Below are 21,363 nucleotides of genomic sequence, written 5' to 3' on the forward strand. Positions count from 1 at the left end.
ACATTAGATTTTTAGAGTAGAAGTAATACCATTTTTGTAGTTTGTACAAATAGCCTTTGTAGTTTGACATATTTTCACATTTTGCATCATATATAGTAGATGTATTCATTACAGATAAGTTTTGTCAATTCTTCTACCATAGAAGATCTCTCAGACTCTCTGCTCAGAAGAATTTGGAACAGAAAGAAAAGCATCATGTAAAAATGAAAGCCAAGAGATGTGCTACTCCTGTAATCATCAATGAATTTCCACCCTCCAAAAAAATGAAAGTGTAAGTATCCACAGCTTCTGTCAGTTGGCGTAGATTTTACCCCTGTTTGCTCCTGTGGTAATAGCAAGCAGAACACATGGTGCTTGTTCTTATTTTTGTCAGTTAGGAGTGTGTTTTGTTGAAGGTAAGATGGGAGCCAGTTTAATTAGAGAAGTTTAAAGAGCAGTGATTTACTTGCTTCATAGAATTCTGAAAGTAGTTTGCTGCTAGCTTTGGTTCGATGACATTTCTGAGTCTTAGTGGGTTTTCGCCCCACACTTGCTGCTCCTGATGGTTGCTCTGTGTTTCTTAGATTCTTCTTTGGGCTTGTTGCCTCATTATCACATGGTAGCTTCTCTGTCTCTAGGTATCATATCCGTGTTTGAGAGAAGGGTCTGATGAAGAAAGAGGGGTAGCATCTATAATAGGAAAGTAAAATATTTTCCAATAATTCTTATGTTTATACATTAGTTGACTGAACTGTAAATTGGATCCCCTCTAGTTGCAGTAGAGACTGCTGAAACAAGTACAATACTTTTACCTTCATATGTTGGCTGCCCCAAACAAAATTAGAGTTCTGTTAATAAGAAAGAAAGTGACATAGATTTTGGAAAGGAAACTGTCTTGCATTTGTTCATTTGATGAGCAGTTGGAATCTCTTCCCACCTTCCTGAATCATCACCAGACAGCTCTTACCTGACTTCTTTTGGTGTTCTCAAAGTTTGCTTGTTGTAGCTATTGGTATATATAAACTGATGATACTGTTGGAAGAATCTTGGCTATTGAAGTATGGCTGTTGTCCTAAAGAATGAGAAAACTTAAGCCATGTGTGGTAGATCTGGGGAGGAGATTGAGATATTTATATGCTGTAGGGGATTGAGATATTTTTTGTCCTTTTCAACTCAAGCTCTCACAATAAAAAGAAGTTAGAAGAAGAGGAAGAAGGCAATGCTTGTCAAGATATTTCTGAAAAGAATGAATCTTCCCCAGAAAAAGCCAAGGGCAGACATACTGCGCCTTGTATCCCACCTGTAAGGTATGATACTTTCCTGAGTTTCGTCTTTAGAGTCAGAGTAAAATTACAAATGTGTACAACTATGGTCTGTCTGAAGCACATGGAGCCTGGGAAACTCTAAAGGCTGTCACCATGGTAAGGTACATTGTTTATATCCTAGTGGGTGCTTGCGTCTTATACATTGAAAAAAATAAACTATTAAATGTAAAAGAAATATAAAAGAAAAAAGTTAGTAAAGGTTCTTGTTCGGTCGCTCAGTCATGTCTGACTCTTTGCGACCCCACGAACTGCAGCTTGGCAGGCTTCCCTGTCCATCACAGTCTCCCAGAGCTTGCCCAAACTTATGTCTGTTGAATCGGTGATGCCATCCAACCATCTCATCCTCTGTTGTGTCCTCCTCCTGTCTTCAGTCTTTCCCAGCATCAGGGTCTTTCCTCTGAGTCCTCTCTTCACATTAGTTGGCCAGTTACCTAAATTGAACAGTATTTACTTTGTCAAGCTCCATTCTGGACTTTACTCAAGTAAAATGCCTATTTTTATAGTCAGTATATAAGCAGTCTTTGGATTCTGCTTTATTTACTCACTATGAACTCTTATTTTCTGTAACTGCTACAAAATCTTCACATTTATCCTTCCTTTTGGTAGATGGTTAACATTCTTTATATTAATTATTTCCTGTTAAAAATGCTGTTTCAATTTTTCACTGTTAAAAGGAATCAGTGAACATTTTTATAGAGAGATTCTTTTCTTTGAGTAGTCTCCTCAAGATAAGGAAAGAGAAATTCCTTGGTCTATGAGTATGATCCTTTTTATGGCTATTGATTTTTATTGTCAGTTTTATTTCTGAAATGAATGTGTAAATTTTTAATGCCATCAACTTTGAACATTTTTATTTCCTTGTAGTCTCACCTGTATTGAATTTTTTACTTTAAAAATTGTTTCAAATTTAACTGATATAATGTTGATGGCATCAAATTGTTTTAATTTTTGTTTGTTAACAGGATTGTATTACTGTTGCTGTAAACATCTTTTCCAAAGTTGTTTCCTTTTTATTTATCTGTAAGTGGTCTTAGTGATGTTTCATTACTAAGAATGACTACTTTGTTATTGTTTTTTCTTAAGAATGGCTACTTTAAATTGAACTTACGCTATGTCGATTATTTTAGAAACTATCTGGTTTTTAATAGTCACAAGTATTCTATGAAAACAAGTATTTGTATTACCCATTTACATTGGGGAACACTGAGGTTCATAGAGGTTAAATAGTTTTCTCAAGATCACATAGGAAGGAAATGAAACAACAGGGTTGTGATTTGAACTTTGGTTGACTTTATTCCTAAGGCATTTCTCTTTATCATAGTATATATTTTATGTATATTAACCTTTTGCTGTGTTTATTAAAAATATTACTACTGGTTTTTCAGTTTTTCTTGTGGCATGAAAGTTAATCATTATACAGTCAAATTTGTGGATATTTTGTAAAATCCTCTATAGTCTGTTTTAACTTTTTTTCTGAAATTTTTTTCAATATTTTGGAATAAATTTTGCATCTTTTTTTTGTAGTGTTATCTGTGTTATCTAAGTTAATAATGATTTCTTGGATAATACTTTTTGGTTTTAATGGTTATTTTTATCCCAGGTTAAAAATCTAATCTATATAATGCCTTTAGATTTTTTTTTACCATTGAACCTTTCTTTTTCTCCTCTCCTCTCTCATCTCCTTTACTTATTTGCCCTTTAGACAGAAGATTCTAAAAAGTACTGAGGAGCAAGAGTTGGAGAAGAGAGTGAAAATGCAGCAGGAAGTGGTAGAGATGCGGAAAAGGAATGAAGAATTCAAAAAGTTTGCTCTTTCAGGAGCAGGTCAGTTTGGTTCTGATTGAGTCTGATTTATGAGGTAGTGCTTCTCATAACCTTGTTAGAGTTTTTAAAGTCTCAAAAGCAAAAATGTCTTTCTTGGTCAGTAGTCAGCGTAAAAAGATGTGTTTATTTAGGAGGCTGGACATGGGTACCATTCATATCCCAATGATCATTCCCTGGAATGTTTTGTGTACGTTGGCCCTTTCTTAGAGCATGCTGTCATTCCTCTCCATCTCTAACTGTAGAAGGGACACCCATTTTTTTTTTTTTTTTTAATTTTATTTATTTATTTTTTTATTAGTTGGAGGCTATCATCTTTTTTTTTTTTCCACACCCATCTTTTGAGGTCTTTTCCATGAGTCCTTACCTCATTTTCCCAAGTAGAATTAATCTCTCCCTCTTTTTTCCTCCTAATTCTTTTTCTTTGTATTGGGAAAAGAAGGAACTAGGATTAAGACAGAAGATAGAGCAGCTGGACAGACCAATTTTTTTTTTCCTATTTTATCCTAGGCAGAAGAGAAGAAGGTTGAGTGAATCCACTTGTAGCTGGGGAGGAAAGCATACCTGAGAAAGCTGAAGGGATCAGAGTTCTGCTTTGCTTTAGCATAATTATATTGGTGAAGTCAAAGCTGTAAAGCTCTGCTTACTGGGTTGAAAAGCATCTTTGGAGTTTATGGGATCTCCCTCTTAGAAATGCTTAGTTAATTGTGTTTCTAAAGTCATTTCATAGCTTTTCTTGTCAAAGGTATTCCAGTTTCTCTCTGTCTCCAGAGCTATGAACACACCTGGGAGATGGGATTCTTCTCCCCTCTGCTACCTTATTACAATTTGCATCTGACTGAAGGGCCTCAAACTCAATAGTACTAAATGAATAAGGCACATATATTGGTGTCCTTGAGGACTGTTTCAAGTTGGGTTAATGGAGAGAGTAAATAAAGTTAGATCCATGGTAATAGAAATACCCAAAGGACTGAATAAAAAGGGACTTACTCTATGTATGTTCTGTATTCTTAGTGTTACCTGTATGTTTTACTGTACTTTTTACTCAGGGCAACCTGTGAAGAAATCAGTGAGCCAGGTTACCAAATCAGTTGACTTCCACTTCCGCACAGATGAGCGGATCAAACAGCATCCTAAAAACCAGGAGGAGTATAAGGAAGTGAACTTTACATCGGAACTGCGAAAGCATCCTGCATCTCCTGTAAGTTGACTGACTAAATTAATATTCTTGTTAGTTATTCAGTGAAGATTCTGGTGTAGTATTTATGGTCACTACTTATAGTAATGTACTTGAGAGAAACATGTTTTTTTGAGTTACAATAGATCTAAATCCTCACTTTGCCCCCTGTTAGTTGTGTAATCTTGAATAAATCACTGTCTCTGGGAAGCATCTTATCAAATTGCTGTGAAAACTGAATTGAGAATGTACATAAAACACATAGAATTACATGTGGCAAATTGTAGGTACAGACTTGTTACAGCTTGTGCTATTAAAAATTTGTTTAAAAAAATCTTGTGTCTGCAAAGTTTTGTGCAAAATATAATGGGTTTATGGGGAAGGTCAAGTTGGGGCAGACCACTCAAATCCTATGCAGTTTTGTTACCAGAGCACTAACAAAAGCAGTAATAATCCTAAATAAAAAATCTAGCACTAAGAATTTCTACTTGCATTTGCAATTACCATCATCATTTTTTTTTAAGTAAGTTAGTCTCTTTTTAAAAAATTAATTAATTTTTGTTTGCACTGGATCTTTATCATTGTGTGTGGGCTTTATCTAGTTGCGGCAAGTGGGGGTTACTCTTTGTTGTGGTGCATGAGCTGCTCACTGCAGTGGCTTCTCTTGTTGCAGAGCACAGGCTCTACGCATATGGGCCTCAGTAGTTGCAGTACATGCCTCAGTAGCTGGGACTCTTGGGCCCTAGTGGGCACAGGTTTCAGTAGTTGTGGTTGCTCCACAACGTGTGAAATCTTCCCAGACCAGGGATTAAGCCCATGTTCCCTGCATTGGCAGGAAGATTCTTATCCACTGTACCACCAGGGAAGTCCACCATCATTACTTGTTTAAGTCAGTCCTTTGCAGACTTAAATCCTGGAGTTGTGCTTCTTCCTTTGAGATGTAGGTCCTTGAGTTTTACTTCTAGTCAGAAACTAATTTTATAAAAATTAATGACCCAAGGAGTAGACTTCTTCATTAGTCAGTTTTGGGGTAGGATATGAGAAGAGAATTTGATTCAGGTAGCTGCCTGAGCTGATCCAGAAGCCCAGTTAAAATTTTTAAATGACTTGGGATGGGATACCTGTACAGCTTTTTTCCCCTTCTAATTCTAAGAAAACTTGTTCTTGATTGCTTCAAAACATGAGCATGCTTGGGAAAAATCACCTTATGTACAGAATAGACAATTTTCTAAGTGCTGGATGCTTTCTCCCCCTTTTTAAAAGATGGGAGTATACAGATTATAACCCATGCTCAAGGACCGACAACTTAAGAAGAAGAATCTTGGCTTTCCATGGATTCTTTTCCTTTTGATCCTCTGCTGAGTCTGAGGCTTGTGGTGGATCTGAGCTCTTCCATAACATTTCATTTAGGGAATGAATTCTTTCTTTTCAGGCCCGAGTGACTAAGGGATGCACCGTTGTTATGCCTTTCAATCTGTCACAAGGAAAGAAAAGAACATTTGATGAGACAGCTTCTACATATGTTCCTCTTGCACAGCAGGTGGAAGCATTCCATAAACGAACTCCTACCAGATACCACCTGAGGAACAGGAAGGATGATATTAGTAAGTTTCTTTCTAGTATCATGCCTGGCTGGAGCCTCCCCTAGAATTCCCTTTGCTTGCATCTTAGGTACAAATTTGTCTTTAGTTGAAATCCTAGTTTTTGGACTAAAGCATGGCATATGTTGTATGCAGACAACAAATGTACCCATAGCTGAACATTTCTCAAAACACCTAGCTGTCTGTCCCCTTACACTCATCAACCACCTTGATCCTCCCGGTCAGTAACTGGCTGAGGGGAATTAAGGTAACATGAGATGTCATGACACATCACCATTATCTTTGCCATGTGTCCAGGTGCACACTTATCTACAGAAAATGAAAGCTTTCTATTCACTTAATGTTGTGTGCTTTTTGTTCATCGATTCAATAAATGTTGACTACTACGAAGCAGACACTCTGTGTGATGTAGGCAGTATAGAAGTGAGCAAAACAGACTTGGTGCTACTCAACATCAAGTTTGTAATTCAGTGAGATAAACAGGTCATCACAGATTATCGTGAGTGCTGTGAATGTGTATGTAAATGTAAGAATCAAAGGAAGTGTGAGATAGGGAGAGCAGGTCTGTGTGCTGAGAAGTCCAGGCATGGAAATACAGGAGAGAAAAAAGTTAACCAATGGTTAAGACCCTGTGCAGGTAAGAGGAGAAGGATACCTAGCATGGGTGGGGTGATTGTTCTTTGAAAGGGGAGTAGAAGAGAGCAGTGAGTGCAAATGTTGCTTAATTTGTAGATTTGGTGGTGAACAGATGAGAGGAAGCTAATCTAACAATGTCTATCTTTATGAAAATAACTCCTAAAAGAAGTTTGAGGATTGGAGGTGTGGTGTAAACTAATTGTCAACAGTGCAGGGTAGTATTCTGGATAAAGCAAAATCTGGTTGTTTGACTTTGAAGGTGTCTAAATTTTTCCTGCCTTTGCCTAGGCACTGTTTAGTGCTATTGTAGGTAACAGATGAGTTAGTTCCTGTAAGGACAGCATTTCCTAATGTTATTATGTTCTAGTAGCCATTTGTCAAATTTTATATCATGAAAATAGTCTTTTTTATTCTAATGGAAATGTAAGTATTAACCATGACTTTCCAAATATAGATGACTCTTAGAGTCTGGTATTCTGCTTAGAATCTTGGTCCTAGCAAATAGAAAGAAAAATTATTTTCTGCAATTTTTCTTCCTTTGAGATGTAGGTCCTTGAGTTTTACTTCCAGTCAGAAGTAATTTTTATTTATAACTTTGGACTATTATAGCTCAATAATAGTTATATGTATACTTGAAGCCTGGCTTATTTCTAAAATAAGTAGATTTGGATTCCATCTCCAATTGTTAGGTAGTAAGGCCTAAATTAGAAAATTCATTCTGGGTAATTATGAAAATTGACAAGGTTGCTTCTGGCCAGGTAAATAGTATTTTCTGTGAATGGTGATGATGATCTTAATATTGATGCTTTGACATAGCTTTTTTTTCTTTTCTTTTTTTACTTTTTCCGTTTGACTTTCTGTGGGGGATAGTCTTGATGTTTTGATATAGATGCTTTTAAGAAGTTCATAATATTGGAAATTATTACATTTTTTAAAATGCCTAAATCTTATATGTTAATAACATGCAGAATAGTTGGCACTGTCAGTTGAAAGGAAGTGCAGGCCTCTGCAGTGATAAGAAATCCATTAGACACAAAGGGATTTTAGATGCAGAAGTTGATAGCAGAGTTCCCACAGTTTATCATCACCTCTCAGTAAAGAGTGATAGTGAATGTTTGTCAGACTGACTTGATGTGAGCTGAGCTGAGTGTGAGGGGCCAGCCACTCTGTGGCTTAGCATCTCTGGGTTGCCTAGCTGAGTCAACATCTACAGGTAAACAGGGTCTTAGCTAGGTAAATGTCTGTGATCTTGGTTTACAGTGCCATTACCCTCCAAATCTGTGGTCAGAATATGCAGAGACCCACAGACTCCAGTGCTGCAAACCAAACATCGTACACGGCCTGTGACCTGCAAAAGTGCAGCAGATCTGGAAGCTGAGGAGCTTGAGAAGCAGCAACAGTAAGTTCCACTGGCAGTATTTGAGGAAGAGTTCCAAGAACCTGCCTGCTTCCTTTTCACTTCTGTAAGGGGGGCAGTTACTGTTTTTCTTGCCTTGGGAATTATGGTATTTGAGCCACAGGCTGTGCCTTGCCTCTGTGATGAAAGGATTGAAAGTGGGAGTAGGGAGCTGTCCTGGAGTGTAAACTGGTTAAAAAAAAATAATCAAAGGTTGGGGTGGGAGAATTTACGATTCCAGTAAAGAGTGGCCTTTGAGGTTTAGGTAAATCTCACCCTTTTATGGCTACCCAAGGGGTGGTTACAACTGTTACCAGTGGAGAGAACTGGAATTTAATGTGAGTTAAGTCTGGGGGTTGTCTCCTGTAGCCTTTTTTCTCCCTTCTAGTACTTCTTTTGGGAAGGGGGAGTTTCTTTTCTCAAAAGAAGTACAAGAGAAACCCCAGTCTTTACAGTGGTGGGGATGTTAGACTGTCTTGTTTTTTCTTTGCTCTCGAGGCAGGGATAATGGCTATGGAGAGAGTTGAATTTTGTTGCACATGATGGATAATCTTTTTTTTTTTTTTTTTTTCTGTGGGGAAGGAAGAAGGAAGGGGTGATGGATAATCTTAATGATTACTTTTTTTTTTCCTGGTTTTGGCCTACTTTGTTGTTTAGTTTTCATTTTATTAAAAAAAATTTTTTTTGTATGGTTATCACTTAAACTGTCACCTTACAGATACAAATTCAAAGCACAGGAACTTGATCCCAGAATTCTTGAAGGTGGGCCCATTTTGCCTAAGAAACCACCTGTGAAGCCACCTACTCAGCCTGTTGGCTTTGATTTAGAAATTGAGAAAAGGATCCAGGAGCGGGAGTCAAAGAAGAAATTGGAAGAGGAACATTATGAATTTCATTCCAGGCCCTGCCCTACTAAGATCTTGGAAGATGTTGTGGTAAGAGTGGTGAAGCCCTGCGAGCTGGTAGAAGTGTCATGCTCACAACCACATATCTACCCAATCACACATGTTTGGATACTGTGATCAGGACATCATATTAGGAGTTCTGGGTGAGAAAGAGACATGTCAGAGGTGGATTTTGATCTTAGGAAACCGAAAGTCCAGTATAGTATCATAAAGTAGCCAATGACAGAGCTGGGATATGAATTTAGGTAATATAGTTCAAAGGTCCATGCTCTTGTATTAAAATAGAAAGTAACTTTTAAAATGAAAGGTTCTTAGGAAAATGTGTGATTATTTTTTAAAAAACTATCTACATCCTACCTAAATATCACCAGTATTACCTGAACTCCATTTTTAGAAACACTGATTGAGGAAATTGGTTTGGCAGTTTGTTGTAATTTGGAAATGTTGTGGTGAAGTGGTAAGTGGGGAAGGGTAACTAGAGTTCATTAGGAGTTAGTTAAGTGAGATCATAGAGTAGTGTTGTACTGGGTAATGCGTTGTGAGTTCTGGATAAACGGATCAGCAAAACACTAGGTGAATAAGAAGCTACTGAACTGATATGGTATGCTGTAGGGTAGTCATTGCCAAATCAACTGGGCCTCAGAGTCCTCTGGGATTTTGTTACATAAACAGATTCCTGGGCCCCACCCCTGGAGTTTTGATTTGTCAGGTGCAGCATAGATTAGAGAGCCCGGATGAAGACCTTAGTGTCTGACACAGAGTAAGCAGTCGTGTTGTTAATAATAATAACTGTTGCATGCTTACATGGTGCAGCGTTTTACGCAGATTTGTCTTATTGATTTCTCATAACAACTCTTAGGAAATAGGTTCTGTTTTTGTCCCTACTTTTCAGATTAGCAAAGAGATGCTAAGAGGTGTCTAGTATGCAGAACCAGGATTTGAACCTGTCATCTCCTTAAACACTGTGTTTCTCTACCTCACAGTGCTGTTATCATTGTTTATTCTGGCAAGTGCAGTTTTGAGTTTGTTTTCAGCTCTTTCCCTACTGAAATTTCCAGGGACTTCAACTTTTGGATTCTAGAGAAAACAAAGCATTGAAGGAGTCATAGATATATTTATTCCTTCTACTCTCTTCATTTTTTAGAAAAGGGGGGCTTTCTTTGAAGGAAGAACGTGGCTTGCCCATAGGAACATTTTTAAAAGTTGGTGGCAGAACTGAAGTAAGCTGTCTTAAATTTTGTTGCTGGACTCTTATTTAAAGCAGAAGAACATGCCTCCAGAGCCTGGGTGCAGCTGTCTGTCTGCCACTGTTTGTCTCCATCTGTGTCCCCTCGATGCTGAAGCTCTCTTTCCTTGTGTCCTTAGAGTGTTTCTTGTGCTCTCCCACTTGTTGATAGGTGGCAAGGAGACAACGGGGATGATGAGAGATGGGCTTGGGCAGCAGTGGGCCTTGAGGCAGGGATGAGAAAAGGGCTCTTGGGCCAAGGTGGAGTGATGAAAGCCTTGAGCTCCGGGGTGTGAAATGTGAACTTGGTGCCGACATCTAGTGGGGAGTTGGGGCTCCACAGAGGTGGATATGGTATCAGTGAGGCCAGTGAGTAATTTTAGCAGTGATATTTTAGGGACTTGGGGAGACCAGCAGGCTTAAAAAAATTTTTTTTTCATGGTCCCTGAGATAACATTGCTTCATGGTAATTTCCTAATTGCTCTGGGACAGGCCTGATAACTTGTCCCAGGGCACATGGGGTATATCTGCCTTAGGGAAACATGCTCACCCTTTACATCCCATCCCGGGCTGCTTTTCCTAAATGTTTCTTTTATCCATCCACGTTGCCCACTTATACCCATTTATCACCTCTTTAGAAATACCCTCCCTCAGCTTCTTATCAGAGCTTCCCCATCCCTTCAGCTCCATATTCTGTTGAGTTTCTTCAGAGCACTTGTGAAAATCAAGAAATACTTGGTTTATTACTTTTTCATTGTCTTTTCTCTCCTCCACTAGAATGTGAGCTCCCAGATAGCAAGGACCATGTCTATCTGTATCGTTCACTCCCGCTTCCCCAGCATCTACGCATAGCATAGGCACTGGGGTATTGAACAACTCTGTAAGAGACAATACAAGCTGAAATCCATCAGCCTGTGTTAGACACTGGGAATCGAATGAAATCAGACACAGCCTTCATCCTCAAAGCTTTCACAGTCTGAAAGAGCAGATTGGCATATAGATAAATAAGGACAGTAATACTAATCAGCATATGTTCCCTGAACAATTACTACTTCTTGTAGGTGCTGTAGAGAATGCAAAGGAATGCAAATGGCAGTATCTCTACCCGCAGGGAGCTTATAACTAAAAACAATTTAATACAGTAAAACAAGAAGCTTTCCCTGTTTCTAGAAACCCAGTTTCTTTATCTCTATTTCTGAATGAGCCCCCTATTGGCTTTGATTGCAGTGGAGATGGGGTATGGATAAATAGTTGCTGCAAAGTTGATTTTCATAAATCACCTTTCCTTCTCCCCTAAGTAATATGAGGATTGATCCCACTCATATAAATATCTCTTTCCTGGCTTACTTGTTCGAGATTTCTTTTTAAATGCACATCTCTCTGCTGGGAGGATGCAGACAGAGGGGAAAAGTAGGAAATGAGGAATTATTTTAGAACTAAATGAGTTCTCAGATATTTATTTCAATTATTTTTATGAAAAGAAAAAAAAAACCAAGGACACATTCTACAGATTGGAATGAAAGCTGGGCTAGAACAGACCTCTGACTTCTTGTTCAGTGTTCTTTCCATTTCCACCTGTCCTGGCTGTGTTCAAGCTCCAGGCTGGTGTCCACCTGTCCAGGATGTAGAACAACAGATTTTTGTTCTTTTCTGGTAAGCATTAGATGAAAACCCATTTCATACACTTTTGTCAGTCTGGTTATAAGTTCTGTATTAAATTATACTATACTAGTGATTCTGATTTTCTTTGGAAAGTGTGTGACAACTTTTCACAGCAGATTGAAGCTCCCCTTTACAGTAGTCACCTTGAGAGAGTATGTATTCTTTCCAAAGATTGATAGTGTACAAACCACTTTGGAAAAGCCACTTGTCTTGGATGTTGTGGCAGTTTTTTGGATCTCTTCAACAATACCAGGTCTTGATACTTTAAAGATTAATTAGCTTTTAGGAGTTGGTCTAAAGTCATTCAGAACTAAAACTCCAGAGTAGTCCAAAATAATAGAGCTGGAAACAGTATTGCTTAGTTAAAACTAAAGAGTGAGCAACTGCCTTGGCTGGCCCTAAAACTGGCTTTGAAGGCCACTCCAAGAAAGACATTCCAAACATGTTTGGAGCAGTTGCAGCATTGTTGGGATTAAGACGTGTCTCCCAAGGTATAAGAGTCCAAGAGTCTTCAAGTCCAAGGTATAAATTCTGTTATTCATGCTTACAGTATTCGTTCAACAAACATTTACTGAATGCCTTACACCAGCCAAGATCTGTTAGGTATTAGGGATTGATGGAATAACAGTCCCTACTCTCAAAGCACTCATAGCAGGAGGAGATGAATATCTTAAATCAACAAGTGCAATGAAGGGGTTTTTTAAAACAAATTTATTTATTGTTGCTGTGCACAGGCTTTCTCTAGTTGATGTGAATGGGGGCTCTTCTCTAGTGGTGCACAGGCTCTAGGGAGCTCCGGTTCATCACTAGTTGTGACCTATAGGCTTAGTTACCCAGTGGCATGTGGGATCATCCCAGATCAAACCTGTGTCCTCTGCATTGGCAGGTGGATTCTCAACCACTGGACGACCAGGGAAGTCCTGCAATGAAGTTTTTTTTATGTACCATAATAGACTATGTACAAGGGAGAGTGGCGTCAGTAGGTTCAGGGAGTGATCTATTGAAGGGTTTTATAAGAGAGGAGATGCTTTAGTGGAGGCTTGAAAAGAAAGATTAGATACTTCCCAGCAGCTGGAGCATTTCAGAGAGGACATAAAGTTAGAAAGTTGAAAGTTAAGTCGCTCAGTCGTGTCCGACTCTTTGCAACCCCGTGGACTGTAGCCCACCAAGCTCCTCTGTCCATGGGATTTTCCAGGCAAGAATACTGGAGTGGTATGAGAACCAGTGTTAAATTTTGGCAGTTGCCAGTAGTTCATTGTGGCTGGAAGGTGGTGCCTAAAGAGGGACAGGAGACATGCCTGGAGAGTCAGGCAGGGTACCAAATTATGAAGCACCTTGTCCTTCATGCTAAGGAATATGTTATACTGTTGTAAGTAGACATTAGGAGCCATTAAAGAATTTTAAATCAGGAAGTAACATGATCAGATCTTTTGACTGTATAAGAAGATGGACTCGAAGAATGAGATGAGACGCTGAAAGCTGTTAGTGGGCTAGTGGAATGGTACAGGCAATAGATAGTGTGGCCTATGGCATAACAGTGAAGAGTTAGAGAAGTGGAATAGAGAGCTGATGGGGGAAGCATATGGATGTGAGTGTAACAGATAAGGAGTTACTGAGGATGTCTTTAAGATATTTTAAAAATTGATCTGGTCATACACTTTATGCAGAACAACAGCCCTAGAGATCGCCAGATTCATGATAGAGGGTAAACTCTAGCAGAGTTAGAAAATACTTATGGAACAGCTTTCTAAAATACATTAGTTTTGAATCACGTGCATAGTATGATACACGTAATTCAGTCAGAAAGGATTTGAAATGTTGGCAGTGTTTTGGAATCACAAAGCAGGAAAATCTTCCAAGGAGTTGAATGTATAAGAATTAAGGAATATAGAGATTAAAAGCCTCTTTTAATCTGCTCTCAAAGAGATGTAAGAGTTGACAGTTTGGTATTCTTTTCATATTTTATTTTCTATGCTTAGATTAATTATATATATTTTTTGTTTTATTTGTAGTGTATATGCAGGTATCTTTTAATTTGACGTCTTAAAATTTTTTTGGAGTATAGTTGATTTACAGTGTGTTAGTTTCAGATATACAGCAAAGTGATTCTGTTATCTACATATAGTCAATTTTTTTCAGATTCTTTTCCCATATAGGTTATTTTAGAATATTGAGTAGAGTTCTCTGTGCTATATGGTAGGTCCTTGTTGATTTTCTGTTTTATATATAGTAGTGTATGTGTTAATCCCAAGCTCCTAATTTATCCCTGCCCACCCCCCACCCCTCTGCCCCTGTTTCCCCTTTGATAACCACAAGTTTATTTTTGAGATCTGAGTCTGTTTCTGTTTTGTGAATAAGTTCATTTATATTATTTAAAAAATTTTGATTCCACATATGAGTGATAGCATATATTTGTCTTTCTACATGTACATTTTAAAAACACAAAATATTTTTTGTTTCAGCCACTTGTCCCTCTCTCAATATTATAAATACTGTTCTGTGTCAGTAATAAAGATTTGTTTTATTCTTTTTGATGACTGTATAATATTCTAGTGTGTGGATATGCACCACAATTTAAGAAAGGATTTAACCAGTTGTTTTTATTCTTTTTAAAAATGTTATATTGAAATATAGCTAAAAACTAAACTAGAGATCAAATGTTAGGGTATAATACTGGATGAAAGAGTATGACCATTTAAAGGTTTAATAGCTAATTCCTAAAGATTGTACCAGCTTGTGTCCTGTACCTCTCCCAGCTGTATGTGACTGCCCACTTCTCATCACATGCCAACCAACACTGGTATTAATCAGTCTTTAAAGTGTATTACTCAATCTTTTAGGTGAAAAATGCCTGATTATAGTTTCTAAAATTGTTGAGATTAAGCCTCTTGTGTATCTTTGGTAACTTCTTGCTCTTTGTCCAGTTATTTGGCAAAAGGAAATTAAGCTAGACCTTGCCCAGTGCTTTTTTCCATTCACCTTTTGAGGGTAACATTTTAAAATATAAGTTCTTATTGTAGAGCTGTATGTGAAATAGGTTTAGGAGAATGAACCATATTCTGTCCCTAGTTAACATTTGGAAATCCTTTTTGATTTTGTTTTTAAGGGATTGGGGTATAAAAGGGAGAGAAACAATAAAATATTGATGTTAGTTTATTTTGTGGTGTTTTTCAAGAATACCAAAAAAGATTTTGATGAGTTTCATTTTTTATTGAATATACAACTCAAACTATGTTTTTTGCTGATCTCTGTCATGTTAATCCACCTTTGGGAGTACTAATACATACCTGTGTTAGGTGGATAAATAACAACTAGCCTTGTTTGATTTCTGATACATGAAGTTCTAAGAAAAGTATTAATTTCATCACATAACCTAGTTGAGATTGCTCTGGGATATCTAATTGAATTGCTTACTCCCTTCAGGGTGTTCCTGAAAAGAAAGAGCTTCCAATCACTGTTCCAAAGTCACCAGCCTTTGCTCTGAAGAACAGAATCAGAATGCCCACCAAAGAAGATGAGGTGATTCCCTAGGATGGGATCTTTACTCCTTCTGCATAATCAATTTAAGCACTGCGTGCATGCTAAGTCACTTCAGTTGTGTCCGACTCTGCAGTCCTATGGACTGTAGCCCACTAGGCTCCTCTGTTCATGGGTTTCTCCAGGCAAGAATACTGGAGAGGGTTACCATGCCTGTCTCCAAATCTAAGCATTACTCTTTCTTAAACAGAGAGGAGTTCAAAGGCAGTCATTCTTGCCTGGAGTTGTCTTAACAATAGGTATGTATGATTGATCATCTATTTTTGCTCTTCCAAGAACAAAGTAGTAAGTGTATGAAGCTCTTTGCCAACAAAAGTCTGTCTAGTCAAAGCTATGGTTTTTCCAGTAGTCACATATGGATGTGAGAGTTGGACCATAAAGAAAGCTGAGTGCCGAAGAATTGATGCTTTAGAATTATGGTGCTGGAGAAGACTCTTAAAAGTCCCTTAGACGGCAAGGAGTTCAAGCCAGTCAGTCCTAAAGGAAATCAACCCTGAATATTCATTGGAAGCACTGATGCTGAAGTGGAAACTCTGATACTTTGGCCATCTGATACAAAGAGCTGATACATTGGACAAAACCCTGATGCTGGGAGATTGAGGGCAGGAGGAGAATGGGGCAACAGAGGATGATATGGTTGGACGGCATCACCAACTCAGTGGACATGAATCTAAGCAAACTCTGGGGCACAGTGAAGGACAGGGAAGCCTGGTGTGCTGCAGTCCATGGGGTCTCAGAGTTGGACATGGCTTAGCAACTGAATGACAATGATGAGTCATTTTGGCTTTCAGTCGTAACTGGTCGTAACGACTTAGGATTGTTTCCATTGAATTGGAAAATAAGTCTTTTTTTTAAGACCTATACTCTATTTTGCCTACTATTGTCATCATTCGGTGAAGGATTTTTAAAATTCACACAAAGTAGTTACATCTGCCTTGTCCTATCTCCATTGACCCAAGGGTTAAAGAGGTGACTATGTGGTGATGGTTCATGAAGTTGGAATATATAAACTGTCATTGATCAGGCTAGTTTCTTGTTACATCTCCCTTTTTATCTATAAATATCCAGAGTTAGGGTAATTTTATAGCATATCTCAAGCATAAACCTTTTTATAGATTCATCTGAAACTAGAATACACAGTAATCTTATGTTACCAGCTTGAACCCAGTCAACTTACTTGGTCCTATTCTGGGTTTGGCAACTGGAAATATTCCCAGTCACATGTTTTGGTGGAGTCTAGAGGCTGGGTCAAAGAAGAGGCCAAGGTATATGCTTGGTTAGTACTTTTCTTCTGTTGTTCATTTTACTCACACTGTTTGAGTTCATTTAATTTTTTCAACCTTCCTGTGAAAAATTTTAAGATCTTTTAGAAGTAATTGTGTTAATTTATCAAATGCTTTCACGTTGATCTCACTCACCCCTGTGAGTTAATAAATGTAGGTTGGTGAGTTGGTAGGTATCCCTCTTTGATAGAAAAGAAAGCTAAGACACTTGAGAGGTTGTGACTTGCCTTCTTTCATATGACTTCTTTCATATATTGTCTTCTAACTTCACATTCAGAGGAGGCGAGAGAATGAGAAGTCTTGTCTCTAAACTGCAATGTTTTCCCTTAGGAAGAGGAGGAGCCAGTAGTGATAAGAGCTCAACCTGTGCCATATTTTGGAATGCCTTTTAAGCCCCAGATCCCAGTGGGAAGAACTGTGGAAGTATGCCCTTTTTCTTTTGATTCCCGAGACAAAGAACGTCAGTTACAGAAAGAGAAGAAAATAAAAGAACTCCAGAAAGGAGAGGTAGGTGTTCCATTTCTATAAGTAGCATAATATTAATACTAGTCTTTAATCTCTCAAAGGTAATCTTTTATCTTGCACCTTTTGTTTTATTCATTTTTTTTTATCTTGCACTTTTTAAAAACTGGATTTATTTGGCTGCATCAAGTCTTAGTTGCACCTTGCAGGATCTTCATCGCAACACATAGGCTCTAGTTGTGGTTCATGTGCTCCAGAGCATGTGGGCTCTCTAGTTGCCCCATGACATGTTAGTTCCCTGTGTTTCCTGCATTGGAAGGCAGTTCTTAACCACTGGACCACGAGGGAAGTTCCTTATGTTGTACTTTTAACGTATAATCACTAATTTCCTTTGATTCCTCTAAGAACCTTATGAAGTATAAATAGGGCAAGTAATTTAAATAACCGTTCTGGAAGTTAAGCACAAGGAAGTTAAGTGACTTGCCCATGATCATGCTGATAGTTATTGGCAAAATTGGGAGGAAAACCTTGATTTCCTTTTGAGCCTATTAGTTTTCTGTACCATGCTGGTTTGAAAACTTGCCTTTCATATTTTTCACATTCATCCAAATATTCTGGAGCAGCTGTGGCTTTCTGACTAGAAAGGCCTTATCTTAAATCTTACATTTTCTTTTCTATTAGGTGCCCAAGTTCAAGGCACATCCTTTGCCTCACTTTGACACCATTAACCTGCCAGAAAAGAAGGTGAAGAATACTACCCAGGTTGAGCCATTCTGCTTGGAGACAGACAGAAGAGGTGCCCTGAAGGCACAGACTTGGAAGCACCAGGTGGGGATGGGGAGAGCAGCTAAAATGTGAATTGCTTGACTGTTGGTTTGTTACAGTAGGTAGACCCGCTACACCAGGCTTCATCTGGGAACTAACACACTGGATTGTTTTAGGGACTCTCACTGTAGTCAGAGGTCAGAAAACTTTTTCTATAAAACACCAAATATTAAGTATTATAGATTGTATAGATTACATATGGTCTCTGTCACATGTTGTATGTTTCAACCCTTTAAAAATATAAAAACCATCTTTAGCCTAAGGGCTGTATAAAAAGACATTGCAAGCTGGATTTGGTCTGCAAGCTTAAGTTTGTAAGTGATCATCTGGAGAATGTGAGAGCTGATAGACTTTTTGTGACAGGAGATTCTTAAAGATCTCATCTATTTCATCTATTAGACTTGTTCATTAAATATTCACTTTTTTCTGTTGGTGCTTTGATAAGAAACTGTGGTGAGAATAGATTCTCAATAGAATATTTTTTCTCAACATAGTATGCTATTTGCTCTTTATAGATGATAGGTGATTTAAAACAGTTAATTGGTTGTTGGCTGGTTTAGTTGGGATCTAATTCTGCCTTGTCTGGAAAAAAATCTCCTGAATCCCTAAGTTTGTCAGTATTGATATTATCTCTTATTTTGAAATCTGTCCAAAAGGGGCTCTGGCTTGATCTTTGTAGAAAGTCTCCCCTGTTGAAGCCCAAGAGATGTGATTGATTAAGTTACTAAATCTAGGCCCCTTGTTGGCACTGTTCTCTAGGAGAACTTAGGGCTGTTGCTTTGAAAGCAATCATGACATAGAATGTGGGGGGTATTTTCCATAATAAAAAGGTTTTTTAAGTTTTTCAGATGTATATAAAAGAAAGAATAGTATAATGAACTTTCATGAACCTGTCACCCTGTTTTCTAGTGCTCAAAACATGGAAAATCTTATTTCATCTAACTTTCTACCTACTTATCTCTGTACTGGATATTTCTGCCTATACAAGATTATTTTGAAGCAAATCCTAGGTGCCATCTCATTTTATCCAAAAATACTTCAGTGTGTAACTTTAAAATGTAAGGATTAAAAGAATTTCATAACCTCAATGCTATTATCACACTTAAAAAGATTAAGAGTAATTTCTTAATAGTGACAAATAGCATTCATATAGCCCCTATCTCTCATTTTTAAAACGGTTGAATTGTTCAAATCAGGATTGAGAAAAGATCCATATTTTATATTTGTTTGATAAATCTCTAAATCCCTTTTCATCTAAGGCTGCTCTATGTGCATTTTATATGTTGAATAAATGGGATTGTTTGTCCTTTCTAGATTTTACAATCTGGATTTTGGTCATTGTGTTCACATGGTATTGATTAATAATCACCTGCTATCTTTATAGATGAAACAGTTCAGAAACATTCAAACTTGAGTAATTGAGGTGGTAGTTATGGAAAGTTGGTGGTTGCTTGTCTGACAGATTTTCTTTCTTACAGCTGGATGAAGAACTAAAACAGCAGAAAGAAGCAGCTTGCTTCAAGGCTCGTCCAAACACTGTCATCTCCCAGGAGCCTTTTGTTCCTAAGCGAGAAAAAAAATCCATTATCGGTAGTATTTTATGTGTTCTTGAGGGATTGGGGAAGAATTGTGAGACTTCCTAGGACTGAGTTGTGTCAGTACAGTGCTGTGTCAACCAGAAGCATTTGAGTATAGAGATCTAGCGTTTCTTCCTTAGATCTTTGTTGAATGTAGCAGAACAGCATCTGGGTGGAGGCAGCTGGCATTTCAACAATTTTACTTCCCAGCCCAGAGAGTAGCAAGTAAGGAGGGAAGAGCCAGGACTTCTTTCTGGACTTCACCATAAAGCTAGTCTTAGATAGAAAACATTTGATTCCTTTAAGAACTGAGCTGCATTTCTAGAAAAGTAGGATTCTTCTCCTAAATCTGTCTCTCAGTCTCTGTGTAGTTTTGAGCAAGCCACTATCTGTATGGGTGTTGCTTTTCTCCTAATTAGATGATTTATAGGGGTCCTTACAACCCTGAAAATTTGAGGACTTTTTGTATGTGGTATACTTCACCTTTCTCCCGCTTGGGCTTCCTTTGAGCTCCGCCTTTCTGTTGCGATGCATCTCTGTACACTTGCTGGGTCTATGGGGCTAGGGTTCCACAAGTCGTGCTTGTGCACCAATATTTTCTCTGTTTCTGTACTCAGAGGGCCTTTCTGGTTCTCTAGTTCAGGAACCTTTTCAGCTGGCGACAGAGAAGAGAGCCAAGGAGCGGCAGGAGCTGGAGAAAAGAATGGCTGAGGTGGAGGCCCTGAAAGCCCAGCAGCTAGAGGAAGCCAGGCAGCAGGAGGAAGAGCAGCAGAAGGAGGAGTTGGCCAGACTACGGAAAGAACTGGTAACTAGGCAGCCTAAGTGCTGACTAACCCATGATTGCATCTGTTTTGTTTATCTGTACCTTGCCTTGTTCTAGAAGAGAGCTAAGGTGACCTCCAAGGACGCATTGAAGATGAGTGAAACCAAGAAGTCATACAAACCAAGGGTGGTGACAAAGTTGACAAGTGAACGAGGCTAAAGATGTGTATATTGTGATCCATGGATCTCCTAAGTTTATACTATAATTTTGGCCCTTTGTGGGAACCAACCTGTCAGTTGCAAAACTTATCATGGTCGAGAGATATAAACAAACTAGTTATTTTTAAAAATATATTTCTCTTTGATCCTAGATTCAGTCAGAATTTCTTCCTAAAGAGAACATCACATGCTATGCCAGTGCACAATAACACATTTGTAGGACTTTTTAAAGAAATTATTTTTGGTTGTGCTGGGTCTTCATTGCTGTGAGCAGGCTTCTCATTGTGGTGGTTTCTCTTATTGCAGAGCATGGCCTCTAGGCCCATGGGCTTCAGTAGTTGCAGCACTTGGGCTCAGTAGTTGTGCTCCACGGCATGTGGAATCTTCCCAGACCAGGGATTGAACCCATGTCCCCTGCATTGGCAGGGGGACTTCTATCCAATGTACCGCCAAGGAAGTCCCAGGACTCTTTATTTAACTTATTTTTATTATTGCCTTAAGGCTTAAGGAATAATAAGGAAACCAATGTGTTTTACAGTTAGAATATATAGGTAAGGAAGGACATGGAATTGTGTGACAACTGTATTTTCATTTTCCTCCTAATTCTTGATTCAAATTCCTTGGAGTTACAGTGCATATAATCCAGGTGACGTTCCATCCTATCACTAGATAATGATTTAAATATTAGTTATCCAAAAAGAAAGCTTAATTCACCGTAAGGACCCTTTCACTAAGACAGTAGCAAGCCACATGAACTGCATTAATGAGGAATGTTTTAGATGGAACTTCAAATGGTTAGTGTAATAAAAGGATGACTGTGGAAATACAGAACTTATTAAGATTCTGTCTAAAATAGCTAAGTGAGCAGTTGATATAGCTGTTGGTAGAGGTGACAATGCCAAGGAAGGCTCTAGGGACAAAATATTAAAGGGAATAGTTTCTTGACAAAACCAAGCTACCACTTGCTGATT

General features: G+C 38.2%; 1 protein-coding gene across 5 annotated transcripts in view; it reads left to right on the forward strand.

Annotated features, from left to right (window-relative positions):
* TPX2 (TPX2 microtubule nucleation factor) overlaps positions 1-21,363 on the forward strand; it is a 52,332-nt gene that overhangs the window by 24,323 nt on the left and 6,646 nt on the right. For 4 of the 5 annotated variants that reach the window (XM_061127014.1, XM_061127016.1, XM_061127012.1 and 1 more), the window contains 12 exons: positions 143-271; positions 1,158-1,286; positions 3,007-3,128; positions 4,175-4,326; positions 5,735-5,906; positions 7,800-7,938; positions 8,654-8,870; positions 15,151-15,246; positions 16,878-17,054; positions 17,691-17,837; positions 19,313-19,424; positions 20,029-20,216. In XM_061127014.1, the coding sequence (XP_060982997.1) occupies positions 143-271; positions 1,158-1,286; positions 3,007-3,128; positions 4,175-4,326; positions 5,735-5,906; positions 7,800-7,938; positions 8,654-8,870; positions 15,151-15,246; positions 16,878-17,054; positions 17,691-17,837; positions 19,313-19,424; positions 20,029-20,216 (1,780 nt within the window). The remainder of the gene's footprint in view (positions 1-142; positions 272-1,157; positions 1,287-3,006; positions 3,129-4,174; positions 4,327-5,734; positions 5,907-7,799; positions 7,939-8,653; positions 8,871-15,150; positions 15,247-16,877; positions 17,055-17,690; positions 17,838-19,312; positions 19,425-20,028; positions 20,217-21,363) is intronic. The other variant, XM_061127017.1, reaches the window with a different exon arrangement.

Source organism: Dama dama, chromosome 23 (genome assembly GCF_033118175.1).
Source record: "Dama dama isolate Ldn47 chromosome 23, ASM3311817v1, whole genome shotgun sequence".
Lineage (NCBI taxonomy): Eukaryota > Metazoa > Chordata > Mammalia > Artiodactyla > Cervidae > Dama > Dama dama.